The sequence below is a fragment of the Alosa pseudoharengus genome, unplaced genomic scaffold, assembly GCF_046254945.1.
Source record: "Alosa pseudoharengus isolate Yale_2024_CS ecotype anadromous, Long Island Sound unplaced genomic scaffold, YU_APseudo_1.1 YU_APseudo_1.1_scf_3, whole genome shotgun sequence".
NCBI lineage: Eukaryota > Metazoa > Chordata > Actinopteri > Clupeiformes > Clupeidae > Alosa > Alosa pseudoharengus.
In genome coordinates, this window is record NW_027468718.1 from 46,724,670 (window position 1) to 46,748,080 (window position 23,411).

Consider the following 23,411-nt stretch of genomic DNA (forward strand, 5'->3'; position numbering starts at 1 on the left):
ATGTACAGTGGGCAGTGCTTCGACTTGGCCAGCTTCACTCGCGGTCCGCGCGTGGGATCACGCGGTATCACGCGACTTTAATTTGTATTTTTCCAGTGAGACGCTGCAACAACCCAAACAACCGGTAGATGGCACAAGTGAGCAGGGTGTCTCGTAAAAATAAATGGAGCCTGGAAAACCCTACACAGACTTCACTACAGACTTTAGCAGACTGGTTTAGAAATAATTTAATAGCCAGAAATATGCCTGCCCTGCCCTAATAAAGAAATATTTGGTTAACTGCGAGTGAATCCCGTTTGCAGCCATAGAAGAAACGTAGGACAAATTAAACATTCTGGTTTTCTCCGAGTGCAACGATGATAGACAGACATCATTTGGACAAAATATAGAGCATATTAACCTCCGTTGCTCAGCCAAATGCCTTCCTGTTACATCCTGTTATCACGGAGTTACAGGCGATAAACGAGTTTTGATGGTCACAAGTTTACTTCATTAGGGACTGTTCGTTATTTATTTAAGGGGCTACCGGAGGAGTTTTGGGAGCATTAGTCCAAAAAGACGTGACCCTCCCTCGCCAGCAAGACATTTTTCTATGACCCTCCAAAGTGATTATGAAAAAACGCATGACCCTCCCCTTCAATTTTTTGATGCCATAGGGTAGGCCTACGTTCAGACTTAGCGTCTTTTTCTGACAAAAGAAGTTATGCAGACCGCTTTTTCAGTTTGAAAAAAAAATCTGCCAGTGTTCTTGTTCCAAAAAGCAGCCGGAAGCGTCTTTTTGCGATAGACAAAGTGACTAACGTTACGTGTGGGTACAAAATGTTGCGGAAGAGAAAACTCATGTTGGCTATTGCTTTTGGTATGTTATGGTAAAGTTGTGAAGTCATGTCAAACAATTCCCTATGCTCAGACACTAAAACGAGTCTCTCCGGTTCTGTCACCTGTCGTTTGCACAATTTCATAAATAATCACCGGGACCGAAACAAAGCCTAGGCTACCTGTCAACTTTTTCCGGGTTTATATTTATATTTTATAGCCTATAACATTAGCTGAGTCACATATTTGGCCATAAGCCGTTTATCATAGGCTATCACGAAACCAAACTACAAAGGCGAACACTTTACAGGGGGAATTAATGAATCATGCTGAACGCTATTTGTCAATGAGTTGAAACACACATGACATTCAAACTATTGATACATTGTGCACTATGGACACTGGTCTGTAGGCTACCATTGGACAAATAAATGACATTGACTCGCCATATCCTGACTCAGAAAAAAACATCTTCTTGCTTTTTGCCGCAAACTCAGCAATGAAATCATAGGCCAGCTTGCAGGTAGCCTACGTCTTTTTCATTTCATAGAAGGGTGGATGGATGCAACCGCGAGGACGGCAATGAGTTGTTAACAGACATGAACCAAGACATATAGCCCAGCAGCAGTCTATATAAAATAACACATACAAGTACCATTCATGATATGTTGTCAAATATTAAAGTCGTGGGAAGTTTACATAATTTAAGCTGTAGAATGTTTCATTCGTCCCCCTTAAATAACTCGAACGGTTTTGTTCAGAGCTATACATGCAACTGCTTTCGACAAAGGACAGATGTATGTTGCTAGTGACAAAATATTAACTTTCAGTGTTTTACGATGTCTTTGTCATGGGGAAGTGTTTTTCCCCATGCATTTATTCTAGGTTAGCCTGTCAGTGACTGCCGCGAGAGAAGCGGGTTCTGTGTTGCGTTCATTTCAGTGACTGGCGCGAGAGAGGGGTCTGTGTTGTGTTGCGTAACGTTAATTTATTTCCATTGGCGTGCCGTCCACAGCTCTTCAGTTCCGACAAAGCCGACAAAGCCTAATTTTGAAACAATGAGTGCAGGCCGGCCGCGCGTTTATATGGTTATATTGCTTGAATGGGGTGTGTGGGGGGGGGTCCCAAGCAGCTTTCAGCCATAGGCCTACGGCTACTTTGAGAACATTTCCTAATTCACCCGACACTAATATTCAAAATGTTGAAACCTATTTCGGCATAGCCTATAAGCAGTTTAATTAAATGCAATGTTAGTTGTAAACAAACGGGCTACTTGGTGAGGCTTGGCCTCACAGATGCGCTCGTGCCTTAGATGGCAAGAAAAATCTTCACGATATGCCTATTAACTGACCGCCTGATTCACGTTGGCTGGGGGGCAGGGGGGCCATCAGACATTTGTGCCCAGTTATATCGGCCCTGCCCCCAACAAATCACACCTCTGTGACAGCTTAAAAGAAGCCGAGAGGACTCCTACCTCACAGACCTATTCACAAACCGGTTTTGTGGCTTTTCGCCATTTGAAATCCTACGCGGCTACAGGAGCTTCCAATCGTGAGGAAGCCATTTTGCATTGTAGGCATAACTAACATGCAATAACGCCACCAACAACAACCAAAACTAGGCTACTCATTGTCAACATGTAAATTAAATGTAACATTATTGTGAATCAAATTAAAATGTTATCTTTGTAGGCATAGGCATTGTAGCCTAGGCTAACATATTTATTTAATAATGTTACAAAGATACTACATCAATCCGTATGTTTCATTAGGCTACTAGGCTATTTGTTTTGCCTTACTCTTGATTCATTTAGGCTAGGCCTTTTTATTCAGTTATTCATCATCTTCCGTCCTTGTGTAGCGCACGCATTCTCAGACCTGTCACCTGCCACTCATCGTAAGGGAGGTGTTTGGAATCATTCCCTTGTTACAATCATCAGCCAATCAAGGTGGTCACTTCAGTCAAGCTCGTGCATGAGTAATAACGTCATCCATAGCAATGAAGACTCACTCACTCTTAGTCAAAGATTCTACAGCGCTCAGCTCCAGAATCTGTTCAGGGGTTGTCATTTTTCCTTACTAAGAGTAGGTCTGAAAGGCTTTGTGAATAACTTAATAAGAGAAACCTAGCTAAAATCTTGTATTGCTATTTAGGAGCCTACTCCTAGTGGTAAGATAAAAGGCTTTGTGAATATGGCCCCTGGTGTCTAACCCAATGCATAGCCCATTTACACAAAATAATGGTCGAATATTAGGCTACTGATGATCATTGTTATTTAAGAACATGCAGTGCGCGTAGGGCACCAAAAACATCTTGCTCATAGAAAATCATCATACCGCACATTGTGGCGGGTGTGTTATTTACTGTAGGCTGCGCAAACCACAGGCCTTTATTTTGGGCAAGCATTCGAGGATTCGAGGCAGGCCTTCTGTTGAAGAATTTTATATAAAGCCTGCTCTAACAGTAATCCTCCTGCCCCCGATACCACAGCTGTGGATAGTGTGGAACGTTCAAGTAATAACACAATCCAATCCCCCGCTGACCACCTCACACATTTCTCTAGAGTTTGCAACGACCTTACATGACACAATGCCATAAAATGCCAGTTTTTAGGACACACAATAATGTTTGTAATGATACCAGTTAGGCCTACGTTCAACAGTAATGAGCTATTCATTGTCGAAGGTGCATGGTGAAGTGAAATGTGGAAAACAAACATTTGCCGATATCATTGGATAGGGGATAGGCCTACTTGTTTATTTTTTACGTAGCCTACAATGACCAGTTCAGACAAAGCCGAAATTACTAATTTTGAAACATTTGTATGGTTATATTGCTTGACTTAAATCCCGGAGAGTAGGCTCCGCACCCCACAGTGATGGGCCTAGCGGTCTTACGCGTTCAGTGTGGGGTATAAACAAGCTGAGAATTTAGCGGTGTGACGTCTGCCTGTCACAGACGTGGGGAGCTAAAGCTTGGGATACAGTTACTACAGTAACAGTAGCCTATTTTATTTTACTTCTTATGGAATATTTTTTTCACTTTTATAAAGGCTTTGTTTGAATGCTGTTGGAACAAATAGTAGGCTAGGCCTAGTTGATTATAAAGGCAACTTTCTGTTGCAATATTCTGTGTGTTCTGGACTGCAGGTAACTTAAGCCAGTGGTTCTCAAACGTTTTCTTTCATTCCCCACTTTGATCAAGGGGGCATTGACTGATGATAGTGGAGATAACGTGTTATCCCGAGGCCCTTTCAAGTCAGCATCTCCGACGTCTACCCTATTAAAAATATACGTTTTCGATGTCCCAAACGGAGAGCCATATTGTTTTAACGATCTCTATGCTACTCACCAAAATGTAGGCATGGGAACATGATGAAGTATCGAACTGTCGTGTGTTAAATTATTGTGATTACGAGCCAGTGTTTTTTTTTAAACATTTTGCGTGACTCGGACATCTAACGAAATGCAACAGACTCATATCGTCCTCGCATTCGCAAAATGAGGACAGACTGCTCAGATAACAGGTGTAGGCCTACCTCCAGTTATGCACGGTTTTAGTCAAGTCATTTAAATGTGCTGGTGAAACAGTTGTGTACTCTATTGTTATTTATCCCCTATTCACCCACGCCGTCAATTCTGTGGCGCACGTGCGTTAAGGCCGGCTGATGACAGCCGCCGTTCGCAGCAGTTATCAGTCCCCTGCAAGAGTTCCAATCTGGGTTAAGCGTAGCTTTTGGGGAACGCACCCCTGATGTCTGATGTGTGATCAGTGGAATATGGGGAGGGAAGTGGCAGTGTTTTTTTGCGCGTCTGCAGAAGTCAGCCAAATATGAATGTAATTCTGCGGCATAAAGTAGATGTATTTGTTTATTGTACAGAAAAATACAAATGACATGTCAAGCAGTCAATTGACTACATTGCAGTCAAGAAGTAGGGCAAATTAATTTACGAAACCAAAACGTGGGTCATAGTTGTCTAAGCCTCTATTGTGTAGCCTGTTAAAAACGTCGCCAGATAGTATTAAATCGGCAACAAAACTGTTTTCTGCAGAAGCTTATCCAAGGCTACAGATTAATTCTGAACAGTTATTTCTCTACTGGCTCAATTATCACACCACTGTTTTGATTTGCGTAGCTGCGTTACCCCCAACACTGAGAATAATGTAGACAGCAAATTTCGATTTCGATTTTCGTTACCACCGTGTAGTCAAGCCTTAAGACATACCCAAGTAGCCTAAATCGAGGTAATGTTTAATTATGCATGATTTATTTTGTTATTGAATTCGTAGGCTGGGATTACTCTCGGCAAGTCTCCTGCTTTTTCATTATGGGCGGCAGGCAGAGCGATGTACAGTGGCAGAGCGACGCACAGTGGCTGAAAGTGGTACTAAAGCTTCACGCAGCTTCACGGCCTCGTAATGCGCGAATGAAGTGGTCATTTGAAAGTGATGCCCACTGTATAAAGACACTGATCTTCGATCAAAGTTTCATGTTATGTCGAGCCTTCTTAGTGTTTCGGGGGCGGGGACATAGTATTTGAAACACCATGCCTTTGTAACGTAATCGCTCTCAGGGAGGCCCTCTGTTCGCTGGTTGGTTCGGCTGGCCAACTACCAAAGTAAACGAGGGCGAATCAACCTATTCCAGACGGAGTATTGTAGGGAAAAGAAATCGAGCGGAAGTACGTAGGCAGGCAGAGACCAGGCTAAGTTTACCCAGCAAACAAAATAAAGTCCCTGTGACGTCCCCTACAGGTCCCCGCCGAATGTCCCCTCCTCGACATTGTGTAGGGTTCCTGTTACGTCCCGCGGACACTTTCACATCTATGGTGTCTTTTTCATAATAAACTAATATAAATAAGATTTTTTAATGGGCATATCCCGTAGCATATTGTTCAAAACATCATCAGAGTAGGCCTAGGCTAAATTGTTCCAACCATATTGTTTCAAAATTCAAAACAAACTAATAATAGCCTAAAATGCGGTAAATGAATTGCAATGCATGTTGGGAAGCAAAACTCAACATTAAATAAAGTACATGAAATATAACTAGAATGCATTGAAGTTATATCCATTCTAAGGCATTTTCTTGAACCTGTGATCAAACAGGGACAGCCTAAAAATATGTAAGCCTATCTTCCTGGAACATTTAAAAAATATTGTTTTCTCTAGGCTATGATTTTTGCCCAAGGCAAATTCCAGGCAATCGTTGTAAATGTCTGTGTTGATAGAATAGTGTTAGAAATATAACTACCCTTGCATCACATTGCAATAGTTATATTTGTTCCCTCAAGTTGGTAGTAGGCATATAAGTAACGGCAGCGGCGGACTGATATATGCTACTACTAGGTATCCCGATTGGAGTGCGCTTGTCTGTTTACTTTTCGGCATAGTACTACTAACCGGAGGAAGTATAATTCCACCGCTGCTAAGAAACTAGTCCCTCAAAATGTAATGCGATCATTGAAATGCAAGGATAAAATAAATGTTAGAAATAAAACTATCAACACAGACATTTACATTGATAGTCTGGCGTTATAATTTATTTGCCTCGGGTGTACTGTGGAGTGGGTAAGGCTGTTTTTAGTGGCAGACTGACATGAGGAGACTTGTAGATAACTAACGTTAGCATAGTTAGCTAACCACTGCTAGCTTCGTCACGTCAGAGAAGCATGGGGCTGTGGACTGCATTTAGGTCCGTGGCTCTCTAAAAGAGCCTCTTGTGCTGTAACTTTTACAGACAGACTTAACAGCTACCATTGAATTTCTAGACAACTCCGGTCTGAGTTTGACGGGCGTAGTAACAAAAAATAGGGGGCGTGGCTTTTGTGAACGGTCAATTGGGGACGTTGTGAATGTCCGCGTAAAGTCCGGGAGACGTCTCGTGTTTGTCGGGTAACAAGTGTCATTTCATGTGCATATTTTTCAGACTTATAGGCCTACTAGATATTTCACTGTCGTGAACACATGACACTGTCATGACATGAAACCTAAGCCTAATCCTAGTCTTTAACACTAACCCTAAACCTAACCCTAATTCTAACCTTAACTTGTTATGACAAAAAATGAATGTCTCTTAATAACAGAAGCGTTATGTCATATGACAATTAACACAGGCTATTAATCTGTATTTAAGTATCTAAGTAGGCTCATTTCTTTTATGGGGGGGGGGTACCCGGGAAATCCAGAGTTCTCACGAGAGCACAATGGAATTGTCACTCTGGCAATGAGCAATGATGCACGTTACTTTTACACCAACATTCCGGGGAACCAGCTAAACTGATGAAGACAGCGCTGCAACGTTGGAGGACAGTACACATTGGTCGTAGTGTTATCCCATTGCGTCGAAGTCCGAAATCATTGAGTGAACATGGTCTAGTGTTATCCAATTGCGTGCAGTGAGATTTTTAAATGCATGCTTGTTGCCGCCCCTCGAGTTGGGCCATTACATTGTTCATGGGGGGTCATCCCTATGTTCCCCAGGTCCTATGTTCTCCGGGTCCTATGTTCCCCGCTCGGGGTTAGGGTTATGGTTAGGGTTTTAAAAAAGGGTCCTATGTTCCCCGGTCCCATACAAAGCGGGGAACATAGGACCCGGGGAACATAGGTACGCTCCCCTTGAGACCTTAGCCTCCCATTAATGTTTCTCAAAGGCTCTACTGGATCCTGTGCCGATGGTTTGGTGTTTATTATACCCATGTGTTTATCTATTTGATTTACCTTCCTGGTGACCATCAAACAATACCTTCAAGTATACAGTATTTATTTATAAAGATTGTATTTTTATACATTTCTAGAACCTGTGTTGTGTACAGTTTATTGGGACAGAGTTCCCCTTGCTATGACACTTACACTACTAGTCTAACTCAAGGGGTGGCATAGTCAATTGTACGATAGGGGACACCACACTCACAAGCCTAATGCTTGTGTGTGTGTGTGTGTCAGATGGAGGAAATTAGGAAGGAGATAGCGAGGCCACCCTGCCAGGATTGGAAACTGCAGCGTGAGGATCTCAAGCGGCGGCGAAAACCGTGGGTGAGTGGTTGACTTGTGGGCATCCAGAGACACTGCATGTGGGACAGTACAAGTGCTTTACTCAGCCTCACAAGACAAGTGTAAATAATGACAGAAGTCAGTGGGTCTACTTCAAGTGGTCTGCTTCAAGCGAGCTGCTATGGAAAGCTGAAGAGAAAGTCAGAGATTTATTTTCTATCGAGCATGGTGCTGTTTGACAATTATGGATGGCTTAAGTGCTTAAGTACCTTAACATCAAATGCTTACATGTTTGTGTGCGTGTATGTAAATGTATGTGTGTGTGTTCTCATATTTCACTCTACACAGAGCGATTTGCCTGCCACCTCATTCCCCCACAGCTCCAGCGAGCTCAGTCAGACAGGTGAGAGGACCTGCGTAATTGCTGCTCCGGCAGGCTGTGCAGTGTGTGTGATTGGTTTTGGTAATGAGGCTGGCATTTTTCTGTGCTCTGGGTTTGACCAAACATGTTTCTGATTGGTCAGGTCTTAGCCCGCCCTCTGAGTGTGTGCCCATCAGTGGCTGCTCTGCCTCTACACCATCCAGGTACACAACACACATTTTGTTCTTCTCTTTGCTCAAAGGCTTGTATGTACTGTGCTAGTATATTGTGTTGGCAAAAACCCTTGCCATTCTTTCATTTTGGTAGCCTGACGAGCCAGACCCACATTAAAATGTAGGGTCTGGGCACTCACCGTTCGCAGTGCTCAGTCCGAGGGGCGGGATAATCGGTTGTCTTTCAAATTTCCTCTGCACGCAATAGGACAGCGCTGAGTCCCATGCTCCAACTAGCTCTGCTTTTCCCACCAGCGGAGCTAGTTGGCTAGTTCAAACTTTTGCCATCTTAAAACAAGCTTAACTCGTGTCACACTGTTGGCCAACAGCAACATCCATCTTCTTTGTTTTCAAGTAGCAGGGAATTCAAGCCAAACCGTTGCAACTCTGCCATCAATCATTATGTTAAGCCCGCCTAACGACTCTATACACATTTGATTGGCGTGATAGAAGTTTAAATTTTCAAGCTCACAAGCCAACGGAGAGTTGCTAGACTAGCCCTGGAAGCAAATGTAATTTGCTCCCGCTAGGGTGCGTCTAGATTTCTAGGCTATCATTTTGGCCCACTAAAAGGATATAGTGCTTTCCTACTGTAATGTACCATTGTGATATTGAGTGACTGGACATTTTAATTTTCCTTTGGAATGATTATATATTATCTATCTATCTATCTATCTATCTATCTATCATGTTTTTGTATATGAATGTTGTTTTTTTGTTTGTTTAAGCTGTACTGAACTGGAAGAACAACAACAAATTTTAAATAATACGTAAGTAAGTTATGAAAATGCTTCAGCCACCATTTCTTACCAGTGAAAAAATGTCATTGGATTAACATTGCTGTATTGTGGACATCCTCATCATTGAGAATTACATCAAACATCCTAAAGAAAAATATATATTGTCAGGATCACAATGCTTCAACCATTGTCAATGGAACTGGCTACACCAGACGTGATAGCGGCACGTATGTTTAAAACAATGGAGACTATTTTTACACTACTAGAATGGAACGCTTCAAATGCGGACCTGATGTAGCCCGGGTGTACATTATGAAAATGCCTCTGGTTTCAGCTTTACTTTAGCCTGGAAGTCAGCCCAAATTTAACCCTGCCGACAAAATTTGAAGTCGGGAAGCATGATCTGGACTTGTTCCATTTACAGTAGAAGCAACTATGCACTAACCAAAGCAGTTTGTGCCAACTGCACCAATTAAATTGTTTGGGCAGGCTTTGTACGATCAATACACCTCTGAAGTTCACCTACAAAAAAGCTACCATCTGGGGGGCGCTGTGGTGCAGCAGGCTACAGCGTCCGTACCATACACGGGTCCGAGTGCCCACGGGGACCCAGGTTCGAGTCCGACCTGCGGTCATGTCCCGATCCCACCCCATCTCTCTCTCCCATTCACTTCCTGTCTGTCTTCACTGTCCTATCATAATAAAGGCAAAAAAAAAAAAAAGCTACCATCTTTGTCCATATAAAGAGACAGGGGCGGAGCTACGTGGTGGCCAGGGGGGGGCCACGGTCAAAGCTTGGCCCCCCCAGCTCCGTTCAGTGAAAAGTAGGGCTGTCAATCGATTAAAATAATTAATGTAATTAATTACATACTCTGTGATTAATTAATCTAAATTAATCGCATATATAATTTTTGCTGTGAAAGTATTTTAAATATTTAAATTCAAATAAATCATTGGATAATCAACATTAGTGACATTAAAGTTAAAAAACTCTATTATTATTTTCACTGTTCAAATAATTGCTATAATAATCTATGATATGACCTAATATGCTGAGGAAATAAATTCAAATGTGCTTCGGGAAGAAGTTTTTTTTTCACATACAAGGCATTTCAGGCCACAAATATAACCTAGGGGACACAATGAAAATGAATAAACACTCCCCTCAATGTCAACACTTATTTCTTTGCATTGATGTGCGACTAAGTATAAGTATATATACTCTTTTGATCCCGTGAGGGAAATTTGGTCTCTGCATTTAACCCAATCCGTGAATTAGTGAAACACACGCAGCACACAGTGAACACACAGTGAGGTGAAGCACACACTAATCCCGGCGCAGTGAGCTGCCTGCATCAACAGCGGTGCTCGGGGAGCAGTGAGGGGTTAGGTGCCTTGCTCAAGGGCACTTCAGCCATGGCCGACTGGTCGGGGCTCGAACCGGCAACCCTCCTAGAGTTGATTATAAGACTATAGAGTTGATGAAGTCCGGTGATATGCAAATTCCTTTCAGGCCATTTTTTAAAAGTAGGAGTGACAAGGAGTGAATAGTGGCAAGAGGCAAGCCGAAGGCTGCTGACAAGGGCCCGACGCTATTGTAAAGCAATTTACAAAAGATTCACTGAACAAAAATGCTGATGTGGTACATGAAAATTTAGCTAAAAATGTGGAGAATGCAATGCAATCAAGCATTTTGGACAATATATTGTCACAAGCTGGTAGAATAGGCAACAGGCCGATGTGCGTTTTATTTGGAGACTGTTTTGCGAGACAGAGACTGAGTTTGCTGCTGATATTCTGGGGATAGGCTACAAAGCCCGCTAGCATAGCAACATGCTAACACAGTCCAGCCGCGCACCAGAGCGTTTGAGTGCACTTACCGACACGGGAGAGGTATGACTCAACTCGTGTTGATTAGTAAAATATAGAAGTCTTTAAACTAGTTAACTATTGCACATTTCAATGTCCACTAGTTAACTAGTGAACATGCTGAGCATTACTAGTTAGCTAGTAAGATATGAAACATATGAACTATTTAACTAGAGAGAATTTGGGCCTTACTAGTTAACTAGTGGGCATTTTGGCTGTCACTAGTTAACTAGTTCACACAGAAATGGCTCACTAGTTAACTAGAGGACAGAAATGGCTTGCATGTACATGACAATTATGCCTGATATCAAGATATCTGAATAAATGCTCAATCGGCTTGCCATACGGACTAGGCCTACTGTCATTCTCATTGCGACTTCCCACACTGCCTCTACGTTACCCCCTAACTGTCCTATGAGCACTTCGACCTCGTCTAACATACCCAGTGGCATAAGACAAAGGCTCCACCACGTTACTGTCGCCGCGATTGTGGAGAGGTACTAACCTGATTCTCACCAGATGAAATTCGTTCAGCCTAGTTCCACTCATCCATCTGGGATCAATCCATTGGAGAGGTGCTTCAGAAGGCTGGGCCTAATCAAAAAATGCTTGCATATTTTTTTTTTTTTTTTTTTTATTGGTTTATTTGATAGGGACACTGCATATTAATGAACATTGTGTAATAAACACCATGTAAATATGCCAGAATTAGTAAGAAGAACTAATTTTCATCTGCAGTCCCTAGGCAGGTGACATAGGACAACACACTGTAAAAATAAATACATATAATGGTGACATATGCATTAACAGAATAAACAGAACACAACAGACAAACAAAAAAAACAAAAAACAAAACAGAAATACATGAAGACAAGGAGGACATAAGGGTGACGTATACAGTACATTGACAGAATAAACAAACAAAATGAAACAGAAATACATGAAGACAAGGACATAATTCATCCACCTCTATACATTCAATTGATAGTAAAATTGAGTGGGTGATGAAATTACATGTGTGGCAGTTAAAAGTGAGTGCATCTCTGGTTTTCTAGGAGCCACTGTTTTAAGTGAGTTTTAAAGGTGTTATATGTAGGACACTCTCTTATTGGGAGGGGCAAGCTATTCCATAGTTTACCTCCTACTACTGACAATACGTTTGGGCCAAAAACGGTGCGTCTGAATGGTATTATACAGTCCCCTTTTACAGAGGCCCTTGTACTACCTCCACTTCCAAGTCTTTGGAAAAAGCCATGCAGCGGAGGGGGGGCAAGATTGTGCAGCACTTTATATACCAAACACGCATACTTAAAGTGTCTAAAATTGTCAAAGCTTAAAAATGTATGTCTCTCTAAGATATCGCAATGGTGAAATGACAATGCCTTTTTATCAAAAGTTTTTATGGCTTTCTTAAATAGCGATTCAATGATTTTAAGAGTAGTTATGCCGGTAAATGACCAGTTTATAAAACAATACTCAAAATGTGAAAATATCATGGTATATAAAAACAACTTGGCAGCCTTCAAGTCAAGAAATGGCCTAACTTGCTTAAAATTTAGCAAATTGAATTTAACTTTATTTGCCACCTTTTTTACATGACTTTTAAAGGTTAAGGTGGAATCATATATGACCCCAAGGTACTTAAATTCACTAACTAAATCAAGCTCCTGTCCTCTAAGGAACACATTGGAATGTGACACCTTCATATTTTGTTTGGTGAACGCCATGCAGACTGTTTTTTTAGTGTTTAGGTAGAGACATGATTTGGTGAGCCAGTCATCAATGTGAGCCATTGCAGCTGTAAGTGTGGATGCTATCTCTTGGTAGTTCTTAGCATGTGCAAAAATCACAGCATCATCTGCATACATCTGGACATCAACATTTTTGCATGCCTCTGGCAGATCATTTATATAAAGTGTAAACAGGATTGGGCCAAGTATAGAGCCCTGGGGGACCCCTACTGGACATTCACAGAGTGGAGACTTTGAATCATTAATACAAACGCATTGCTTTCTGCTGGACAGGTATGATTTCATCCAGTTGAGAGCTTGCACAGAGAAATTAAAATAAGTGAGTTTAGATAGGAGAACTTCATGGTTAACAGTATCAAAAGTTCGCTTGAGGTCTAGGAAGACAGCACCAACATAAGAACTCCTATCTAGGTAGCCTTTAACCTTTTCCAAAAACAAACAATTGGCTGTTTCTGTTGAGTGATGGGCCCTGAAACCAAATTGCATAGGGTGAAGTGAGTTATTGCTTTTATTGAGATGTTGAATCAGTAATTTAGCCACCCATTTTTCAACTACTATATGATTGGTTAAGCCACTTGTCCGTCATCTATTGATGTGCTACTTCAACCACTCACATCGAAGCCAACCCGTGACGCTGAGAACAGTCACACAGTCGCTTCTACGCTACGTCACATCTATGAAACTCCCGCCCTGCATCCTGATTGGCTCTACCATACAATCTGGTGCCGAAATCCCTCTCAATGGAACTGATCCCAGATGGATGTGAGTGGAGCTAGGCGGAACGAAATTCATCTGGCGAGAGTCAGGTTAGAGAGGTACACGGTCAGAAGACAAAGAAGCTAGCGCTGCATAGACATTACCTCCAGCCTCGTTCGCCACACCACTAACACGCCTGCTAACTTCCCGATGAACACTCACACCCCGTGAAACATTATTCCCACCACTGACATTGGGCAAAGGATTCAACGTTTGTGCTTGGTGTAGGCTAAACTCTCACTTTGTTCAGCTGCACCATTGCAAGGCAGGGACGCATCTGAAGCCTGGTCACTAAACAAATCACCGTAATTTTCTGAAGGCAGATATTCCCCTTCAGAATCAGGGTCCGTGAATAGAAGACCCAACATTTCATTTCGGGTAAACTTTTTTGATGCCATTAGATAATCTAATGCAAATACTTGCTGACGTTGACAATATTGATAAAATGGCTCACACGCACACTATCTCCGGTATTGCACGCACTGTTTCAATGCGCTGTAGCTCGAAGGTTTTGTTTAAAGCATGATGTTATTCGGACTTGTAAACTCGACCGTGGTGCCTAAAGGGGTTAAAGGTGTATTGCATTGGAAACATATAAACAAAAGTAAGTCAATATAAATGCTTCTGATTTCAGCTTTTCTTATCACTGACAAATTATTTAATTGGATTTACACAGTTGTAATGGTTATCATCACATTATGAAATTTGTGACATCACAATGTGAAGTGTCTTTTTTCTGTACTGCGTAATGGTTGGAAAGAACATTGATATGTATGTTTATTTATGAAGATGATAGGGTTTTCTTTGTTTGTTTGTTCGTTTTAAGGTTAATTCAACTGGAAGAGGCACATAAACAAAAGTAGGTTATGTAAATGCTTCTGGCTTCATTTCTTATCTGAAAAAAATTATTTCATTGATGTCCTACTCCTAACAAGGTATATAGTTCATAACAATAAACACTTCTGGAGTTTAAATTCAACTAGCAAAAAAGGATTTATATATGAGAAGTCCACTTCAAAGGGTTTATGGAAATACATATTGTTACGTAGGTGGCAAAAAATAGCAGCAAAGCTTAAAAATGAAATGCATTTTTTTTTTCTTTAAGGTCTGTCAGTGTAGTATCTCGCTGAAAAGAGATCTAGGTGGTTGTGACCAGGCTATAATGACTTGGAAAGAGCATATCCAGTAATGCTGACTTTTGTAGTTGATTCATTGTTTTATTTTAAAGGTGTATTGAATTGGAAGCATATAAACAAAAGTAAGTCATATAAATGCTTCTGATTTAAGCTTTTCTTATCACTGACAATATTTAATTGGATTTACGCAGTTGTAATGATTATTATCACATTATGAAATTTGTGACATCACAATGTGAAGTGTCTTTTTTCTTTACTGCGTAATGGTTGGAAAGAACATGTGTATGTTTATTTATGAAGATGATAGGGTTTTCTTTGTTTGTTTGTTCATATTAAGGTTCATTGAACGGGAAGAGGAATATGAACAAAAGTAGGTTATGTAAATGCTTCTGGCTTCATTTCTTATCTGAAAATTTTTTTTTTAATTGATGTCCTAACAAGGTATATACAGTAGTTCATAACAATAAACACTTCTGGGGCTTAAATTCAGCTAGCAAAAAGGGGCTTAAAGGGCTTGAAAAGTCCAAAGGATTTATGAATATATCTATGTAAAAAATAGCACCAATGCTTATATATTTTTAAGGGCCACTGAAATGGAAGGCATATCAACAAAATGTCTATTCACTAAAAAATAGTTTATTGGATTTAAATAATTTAAATATTCATTTTAAACTTAACAAGTTAACAAGTGAGAATGTCAAATACACCAGATAAAACAATTAATCAAATATAAGGAAAACAACAAACCCCAAAATTAGGAAAGAGAACAAGAGAAGGAAAGAGAGAGGGAGAGGGAGTGAGAGGGAAGCCAGGGGGTCAGAGAAAGGAGAGTCCTTGCCCCCGTAGCAGAAGAATCCAGAAAGAGCCAAGAGCAAAAGCAAAGAGCAAATGCCAAGAAGAGTCAAGAGAAGAGAGGCTGAGAGATCAGCGTGGGCTTCCCCCGACAGCCATAGCAGAAGAATAAGAGACCTTACTGCCAAGAGCAATCCTGTTTTATCCCAAAGATCACCTGAATATGCATTGGGTGTGAGGTTTACAGTACATACAAACTGCAGTGGTCTTAGTCTAAAACTATGCAAAGATACATTAGATTATAATGAAACCATGAACAGACTATTGCTAAAATTGCACATATTAATTTAAGACCAAACATGAATGTTATAGTCACAACATACATTTACAGAGATTTTTGAAGTGACCACCAAACCAATTACTCTGTTGGTTTGAGTTTTCACTGTGTGATAATTAGTTAGGCCTGGAACCCTGTGTAGTGAGGAATGTCCTTTGTTTGAGATATGGGGTGACCATTTGGCTGATTTGGCCCAAATTCCTGGCCAACATAGTAAAAGAACATGTTCTTCCTTCAATGCTGGTTCCTCATTTGTGGATAGTGGACGACACACTTGTAATGCAACCGTATTTACACTAAAAGTTAGGACGCTGTATAAAATGTTTATAAAAACAGAATGGAATAATCTGTGCATATCTGCATGTCAAGTCATCAGCTGTTACCAGGTTATTTCTGTGAGTAGGGCCAATGTCCCAAATTTTCGGAGACGTGTATTAAATTCGAAATGAACATATTTTCCCCAAAAACAATAACAAATCTCTCCTTCAACAGTTGATATGTTGTCTTTGAACTATTCTCTATTAAATATAGAGTTGAAATTATTTGTAAATCATAGAATTCTATTTAGGTTTTACAAAGTGTTCCAACCTTTTTAGAATTTGGGTTGTAGTTTAAACAGGGTATGTAATTTATTGATATCTTGATCTGTTATAGTTTTAATTAATGTTTAATATTGGTAAAAATTTTGAATAATTTTTCTGTTGTTGCCGTTGCAGAGAAGAAAGGAACAAAATCACAGAGTGAGTCTTCTTCCCGTATATTATATATGCAGTGACAATTTCCATTCATTTTATTAAAGTTTTACAAAATAAATTCCCCTGCCAACTTCAGACAAAAACATGAAAAACTTAAACAAGAATATGCAGCGTTCCAGGCCAGGTAAGTTGTATACCTTTTATTCCTATTTTATGCTTTTATCATTTTTTTCTAAGTACTTACATGGGATTGGTATGTGAATGAGATATTCCAGACTGAATTAAAACCTCACTTACTAACGCTGTAAATGTTAATAGTGACTTACTTTACATAGCACAGTCTGACTCTATATTCTATACAAACAGGATGGCATTTTCCATCTCTACTGACATACAACAACATTCTGAATTATCTGAAAACCTGAATGACCCATGCAGACAATCTGAGCTTGTCTTAAAATATGAAGAGTTGAGACTCAAGCGTCTGCCCAGGATCATAACCTCACCACAGTTTCAGTCTGATGAGGCCAGAGAACGTATAGCCTCATTGGTTAAGGTACTTAATTTACTTACTTTTCCTGACAATCTGACAATACAGTTTTGCTCAGTTTAACTGAATTATAATAAATAAACCATTTTCTATGTTTAGAACACATACGGAAAAGCACAGGAGGACGTGACAGCAAAAACAGATGACCTAGAACATATTTTCCTTGATGATGAGGGGAAAAGCAACACACCTATGGTATCGGAAAACTTCCGGCTTCTGAACTGGTAGCAGTTCCACATCAGGGCACTCGTCCACGAGTGCAGAAAGCATAGAGGTCTATGGAGCTGTACCCCTCAAAATCCACTTTTCTAGGGATATAATTTTTTTTCAAGTAATTTGAATATTGTTTTCGAAAGGGGAGGCAAAGAAAATACACTTGGTTGAGTATCAAACGTGTCAATGACGTCATTCATTAGCATAATGCTAGCGTGTTATGTAAGGGATAATGGACAACACGGTGGTCTGTTCACAGAAGTTAATGCACGGTCGAGGTTGTAAAGCGGCCCCGACGCGAAACCTCGTAGTGCATTAACTTCTGTGAACAGACCACCGTGGAGTCCATTATCCCGCTTATTCCACTGTTGCCACTTGCGTTGTGTTCATTTCCTGTTACAATTTAACGTTTTAATCGTTACAATTTAACGTTTTAATCGCTAACACTGTCTTGTTTGTAGAACTAATTTCTTCCGACACATATCAACTAATTTCTCAACTCACAGGACAAACTGCCGTTACTAGTTCTAAATGGATGGTTGCTACGGCCAAAGGCCAGTCGTTAGTTCTATCTATCCCGTTGTCAAGCGGGCGTATCCCAAGATTCTGATGAACTTTAGCTTTGAAACATCGCTATTTTACTTAGCCTGCTGTTATCCATCTAGCTAAAAGCCACCTCCATCATATGCTACAATGTTGCAATGTTCTGAACGTCTGCATTTTACAGCTCGGATGCAACGTGACCGTTCATTTAAACTTCACAATGAGTTTGGCGAATTAATATACAAGTGTGATACGGCCAAAAAATGGATCTACTTCATAGGTGTGCAGATAACATACGGTTAATGGTCGTTCTAAATTACCTAGGACAATGGGAAATTCAACCAAGCAGTGGAATAACTAGCAACAAGAACCCAACCTGTAAGAAATCAAAAGGACATAAGTACTCGTTCATTCAACTTTTGACCTACAACCCATGTTAAAGTTACACAAACTACAATCAAATCTGAGATTTGTCAACGACAATCAGGTGAAAGAGACAAATTTAGCCGTCTAGCTCCATTGACTCCCATTCATTTTGCACTCATGGCGAACGCCCCCAGTGGAACTCTGGTGGAACTGCAACCAAAATTCGGTACAATGGGACTTAATACGGAGTGGCCAGGCTCTCCTTAGACGGGCTCTGGTGATACCGAGTGTGAACTTTTGTCTCATAGCTCATCTCAGCTTGTCCCCTGCACTCCGAAATCTGGCGCTAGTTAGCAGATGCTACCAACAGGTTTTCAATGGGGGTCCCTTATCATACCTTTTCATTCATACTCGTCGCTTGACTAAATTCAAGATGGCAGTGAACGGTAAACTTCCTGAAGGTACTGTCTGTATAAATTGTCTTGTAGATAAACTACCAGTGCTTTTTCAAAGTTCTCAATGTCTGGTTTTAAATGTCAGGACCATCGGAAGTCTACCAATGAAGTGTGGAGCTACTTTGAGCCTCGTAAATGGTGTAAAACAGTGATTTATGTGCATGGCTAGCCCTATGCCCGAAGCACCCCCATTGAAAACCTGTTGGTAGCATCGGCTAACTAGCGCCAGATTTTGGAGTGCAGGGGACAAGCCGAGATAAGCTATGACACAAAAGTGACACACTCTGTATCATTTTTCAACACACTTTAGGTCAATAACACACCGAACCTCTCCTTTAAGTTCACATTCTATTTATTTTATTTATCACATATATATGATAAAATACAGTATTTATACAACTTCCAGTGAAGCTGGTATACTCCATAGACTGTGCAAAGTAGATAAGACAAAACATAGTAATAGTACTAATACATTACCAATTACTATGTATTCATTCAGCTGATGCTTTTATCTAAAGCAACTTAAATATGTCAATTATTTACAATTTGTTCAGGGCCACAACCGGCAGCCGGGAATCAAACCCACAACATATCTGGCTACTGCTCAGCACCTTGGCCATTATGCTACCGCCGCCCCATATACTACTTATATACTTATATATATCTCAATAACAAGTGCTTATTCACTCTCATTATAACAGTTGTTTCTATCCTTACAATCAGATGATATACAGGGACATGAAAGTGAAAATTATCAATCTTCAGGCTTTGACTTTGCTGCGCAGAGACAGTTCTGACTACATGGGCAAAATTAAGGTAGGTCATTATTCCATAAAAATGTGCATAAAACAGTGTTTCATTATTATTCATTTATTTAGCTGTGTTAAATATAACTGAGAGAGTAAAAGAGCAAGCCTTTTGACCAGGGACGTCACTAGGATTGAAACACAGGGGTGCTTAGCCTAGAGCATAGAGCGCACCAAAACTTTTTCGTAACACCTTAAAAGGGCTTCAATGAATTGGTATTAAAAGGACACCAGGCAACGTCATCTTCGTAAGTCGGTATATGGTTAAATGACTCATTACAGGGCGAATAGTAAGACTCTCTCGCCCGCCCCTATTGCCTGTAGGAAGAATATCCCGCTTGCAAGTTCAGTGTATCGTACCCGCCGACCTTCAGTCTCACAAAGTCTCAGACATCGCGAGAAGCAGGATCAGTGTACACCCTGCATCCCCAGCACAGAGGCAGGCTAACGAAACGCTAGCGATTGTTGCAAACGTGTGTATAATGGCAGAGCCGGCGAAGAAGCAGCGAAAAACCTTGACGGAAGATGCAAAGAAAAGGAAAAGTGCTTCAGACCGAGTGAGGGCTCGCACATGTATCAACATGTACAGACGCTAGGGGGAGTTTCGTAGAGAAAAAGCATCGTGGTTTGCCTGATGTCCCTTTAACAGCAACACCATGTCATTAAAGCATCACCAAAGAGTTTATTTTTCTACCTTAAAATAATGTTTCCAAAAATGTTTCAGTGGTTTATCAACTCGTAACAGGGTGAACGGCAATTCTGCATTCGCTTCGCGGCCCTCTATCGGCTATAACCGCACTAATGGCGTTTGTAACAAACGGAAGTTCGGGAGGAGCATGATGGAATTTGCCACGCCTCCTTCAATCAGACAGGTTACTTATTCGCAGTCTGCCTCTATCTGCCGAAGTTGCAGCATCGGCGTCACTCCGCTTGCAAGGAGAGCTACTCCGCGGACCATATCTTTGATTAGAGCAGGGTTGGATGTAGGATCGATTGCCCTCGTTTCGCAAGGAAAGCAGACCTGTGTCGCCTCCTCCAACAATCAGTTTATCTTTCCTCTCCTCCTATAGCCGATCAACCGAGCACCAGCGCCGCAGCGCAGAGCTCCGTTCCTCCGGCGTCTCCCCCTCTGTTCATGCAACAAGTTTTTCAACTCCGCAAGTTATGGCAGCCCGCGTGCAGCCCACTACCTTGCCTTCCGCTACTGTGGCCTCTTTCTCTATTCCTAAACAGCTTTCCCCTGCTCACTCAACTCGCAAGTTATGGCAGCCCGCGTGCAGCCCTCTACCTTGCCTTCCGCTACTGCGGCCTCTTTCTCTTTCCAGATAATCAACCCTCCCCACTTTTCTCTTTGCCTACCTAGGGTGCTGCGCAACCTCCTCCCCCTTCCCCCGTAGCGACCGCGTCGCTACTTTTTTCCCTTTCCCCATCATCTCCCGCCGGCGCGAACCGCGTTCGAGCCCGCGTTTTTCCCCAGCCAGGGACCGCGTCCCTGGTTCTCCCTCACCCCTCTTTCCCTGGATTGGTGCCACCACCCTATAGGCTACCGTGTCGGCATCTCATCTGAGACCATGTCTACATTAAATAGTAATACAATTTAATCTATGTGGTCATCACAAAATGTATTTAAGGGAGCATCGCTTTAACTCAATGCCGGCGTTGGCCGTAGCCTAAGGCAGCTGATACACAGGTGCTGTTGCTCTGTCGCTTATTGCCAAGAGGGCAAGGAAGGAATTTTTCTCCTTTAAATGTCGGAGTTTTTTCGCCTTCCTCTGTGTTCATTGAGTCAGCATATTAAAGCCCTTCCCTATCTGACCAAGAGAGCACCTGCACCTGCGTGTAGCTCTGCCCTGTTCCTCGGAATCCTCTCTAATAACGTGTTGCTGCTCATTACTTCTCTTGCCGTTATAGCTACCGCAGTTAGCTACAGCATCCTATTTTAATTGCTTAGGCCTTACTAGCCTACTAAACATTGGGGTGCATTAGATGTTGAACTTCACAACCGCGCGTGTTTGGGCTGTCATTTTCAACATCTACTATCTCCTGCAGCCCATTTGGCTAATTAGTTTTCCATCGCATGGAAAGATCCCCCTCCAGACTACGGACGCTCCGTTAGTCGCTTTCAAACGCAGCTCAACGCTGTTCTAACGCAAATCGGAATCCCAGCAGGCCGTTACATATTTTATGGTGCAGCCACCAACGCGGCAAATAACGGCCTGTCCGATCAAGTGCTCAAAACTCTCGCCCGTGGTCCTCCGACGCCTATCACTCTTATATCAGATCAAGTCTCTCTGATCTGAGGGAATTAGCGCACCTCGCGCTCTCGCGTCGAATTTGTTCGCGTGGTCCTGGCTATAGGGTCCCTCATCTTTAACACATTTTTTGGGGTGTATGGCGGAATCCTGCACGACTCCTGCCTGCGCAGTTGACTCCTGCACGATCCCGCGAATCACTTCAGGACCCTGGCCAGAGACTTCGCCAAACATGCTTTTCTATTATGCTATTATATCTGTTTGCAAATTACGGAATGTGAACTAGTGAATGTAAGTTTGCCAGATCAGGTAGCGGATCTGTAGTTCGATGGAATGAGACATAAGAAACTACAAATTTGACTTGCATCTGATGTCGCAAATACATCAGACTTGTATAAGTCCTGCAAAATATTCTACCTTGTCTGTGGACATGTTATTTGCAAAGCCGGTGCTGGATAAACAAATAGTGTGCGTGCAACAGAGGGAAAGTTCTTTGGTGTTGCTTTAAGTGGACAGTGTTTGAGTTTTTCAGTTTTTCTCTGCCTACAAGACATGCCATAACCTGCAAACAGTCAACAGATGAGCTATGCTGACCTGCCTGTTACATCGGTAACGCTTTAGAATAATTAGAAGAATGTGTTTATTAGGTATTAACAGTGCATAATAAGCAGTTAACAATTCATTACTAACAGTTAGTTAACTGTTGTTATCCTTTAATAACATTAACTAACTGTTAACATGCAGCTTGTAAGTGTTAATAAGCAGCCTTTCAAGTTACTTTCAAGCATATTTGTTAACAGTTGTAAGTGTTAACAAGCAGCTTGTTAATGCTTGTTAATGGTGTATAAGACAAAGAGGTGGATAACTAATACGCTTATAAGACCTTTCTTACCTATTTGTAGTACATTTTGTACACCATGTAGCCTATAGTTCCACAAGCCCAACCTCCTATCTCTCTATATACTGTATCTATCTATCTAGCTTGGTTTAGCTGTGAGAAATGCACCTTCAAAATTGTTGCAGTGAGCAAGAATCGAACCCTGGTCTCCCACGTCAAAGAGTGCATCGCTACTTGTTGAGCTACACTATTGTTCCTAATTTGCTGATGAAAATGTGACAACATTTTCTTTTTCTTTTATTTACCACAAAGTCCAGTATAATACAGCCTAACCATGTAGGCATTAAGACAAGTATCAGTACTGTAGCTTAATCCAAGTAGTTAGTTGTTTATTTGTCGTCTTCCAGAAATGCAAACCAACGTGGACGCGCGAGGACGCTCGTGCCCAAAACTAAACTCATGCATGAGCTGTCATCTACCAATCAGCATGTAAAAACTGGTGCCAGAAGTTGCAGCCATGTAACGCCATGTTTTCAAAAATGTCGGCGGCCAAATGCCATGCTAAGTGGCTGAAGCTAACCCTTCAAATCCTGACCCCCTGCTTCAAACTGCTGCAAGAAAGGTCACCCCACTGGCTCCGCCCCTGGTCCTGTCTCCTCAGTTGATGCCTTTAAACTAACTCCTCAAACAGTGTTGCATTCAGACAACGCCTATGGGGCCTGTTAATCAGTCCAGTAAAGGAAAATAAACGCTCTACTGGAGCAGAGGGGCTTGATCATGCGAGGGTGCCAAAGACAGACAAAGACAGAGATTTTGTGCTTTATAGATAGTTCGATAGATGTCATCACAGTTTTTCACAGAAAGTATTTTACAGTATTTTGAAAATACAAAAATACACAACACTGAAGT

At 41.5% G+C, this 23,411-nt stretch overlaps 1 protein-coding gene across 10 annotated transcripts in view; it reads left to right on the plus strand.

The window, feature by feature from the left end:
* The window catches only part of LOC143100896 (uncharacterized), a 36,847-nt gene that overhangs the window by 7,720 nt on the left and 5,716 nt on the right, over window positions 1–23,411 (plus strand). For 2 of the 10 annotated variants that reach the window (XM_076264470.1, XM_076264472.1), the window contains 12 exons: window positions 7,762–7,851; window positions 8,158–8,212; window positions 8,334–8,394; window positions 9,132–9,173; window positions 14,346–14,378; window positions 14,748–14,777; window positions 14,993–15,025; window positions 16,501–16,524; window positions 16,616–16,663; window positions 16,846–17,035; window positions 17,129–17,224; window positions 19,330–19,422. In XM_076264470.1, coding sequence (XP_076120585.1) covers window positions 7,762–7,851; window positions 8,158–8,212; window positions 8,334–8,394; window positions 9,132–9,173; window positions 14,346–14,378; window positions 14,748–14,777; window positions 14,993–15,025; window positions 16,501–16,524; window positions 16,616–16,663; window positions 16,846–17,035; window positions 17,129–17,224; window positions 19,330–19,422 — 795 coding nt within the window. The remainder of the gene's footprint in view (window positions 1–7,761; window positions 7,852–8,157; window positions 8,213–8,333; window positions 8,395–9,131; window positions 9,174–14,345; window positions 14,379–14,747; window positions 14,778–14,992; window positions 15,026–16,500; window positions 16,525–16,615; window positions 16,664–16,845; window positions 17,036–17,128; window positions 17,225–19,329; window positions 19,423–23,411) is intronic. The other 8 variants (XM_076264478.1, XM_076264479.1, XM_076264473.1 and 5 more) reach the window with 7 other exon arrangements.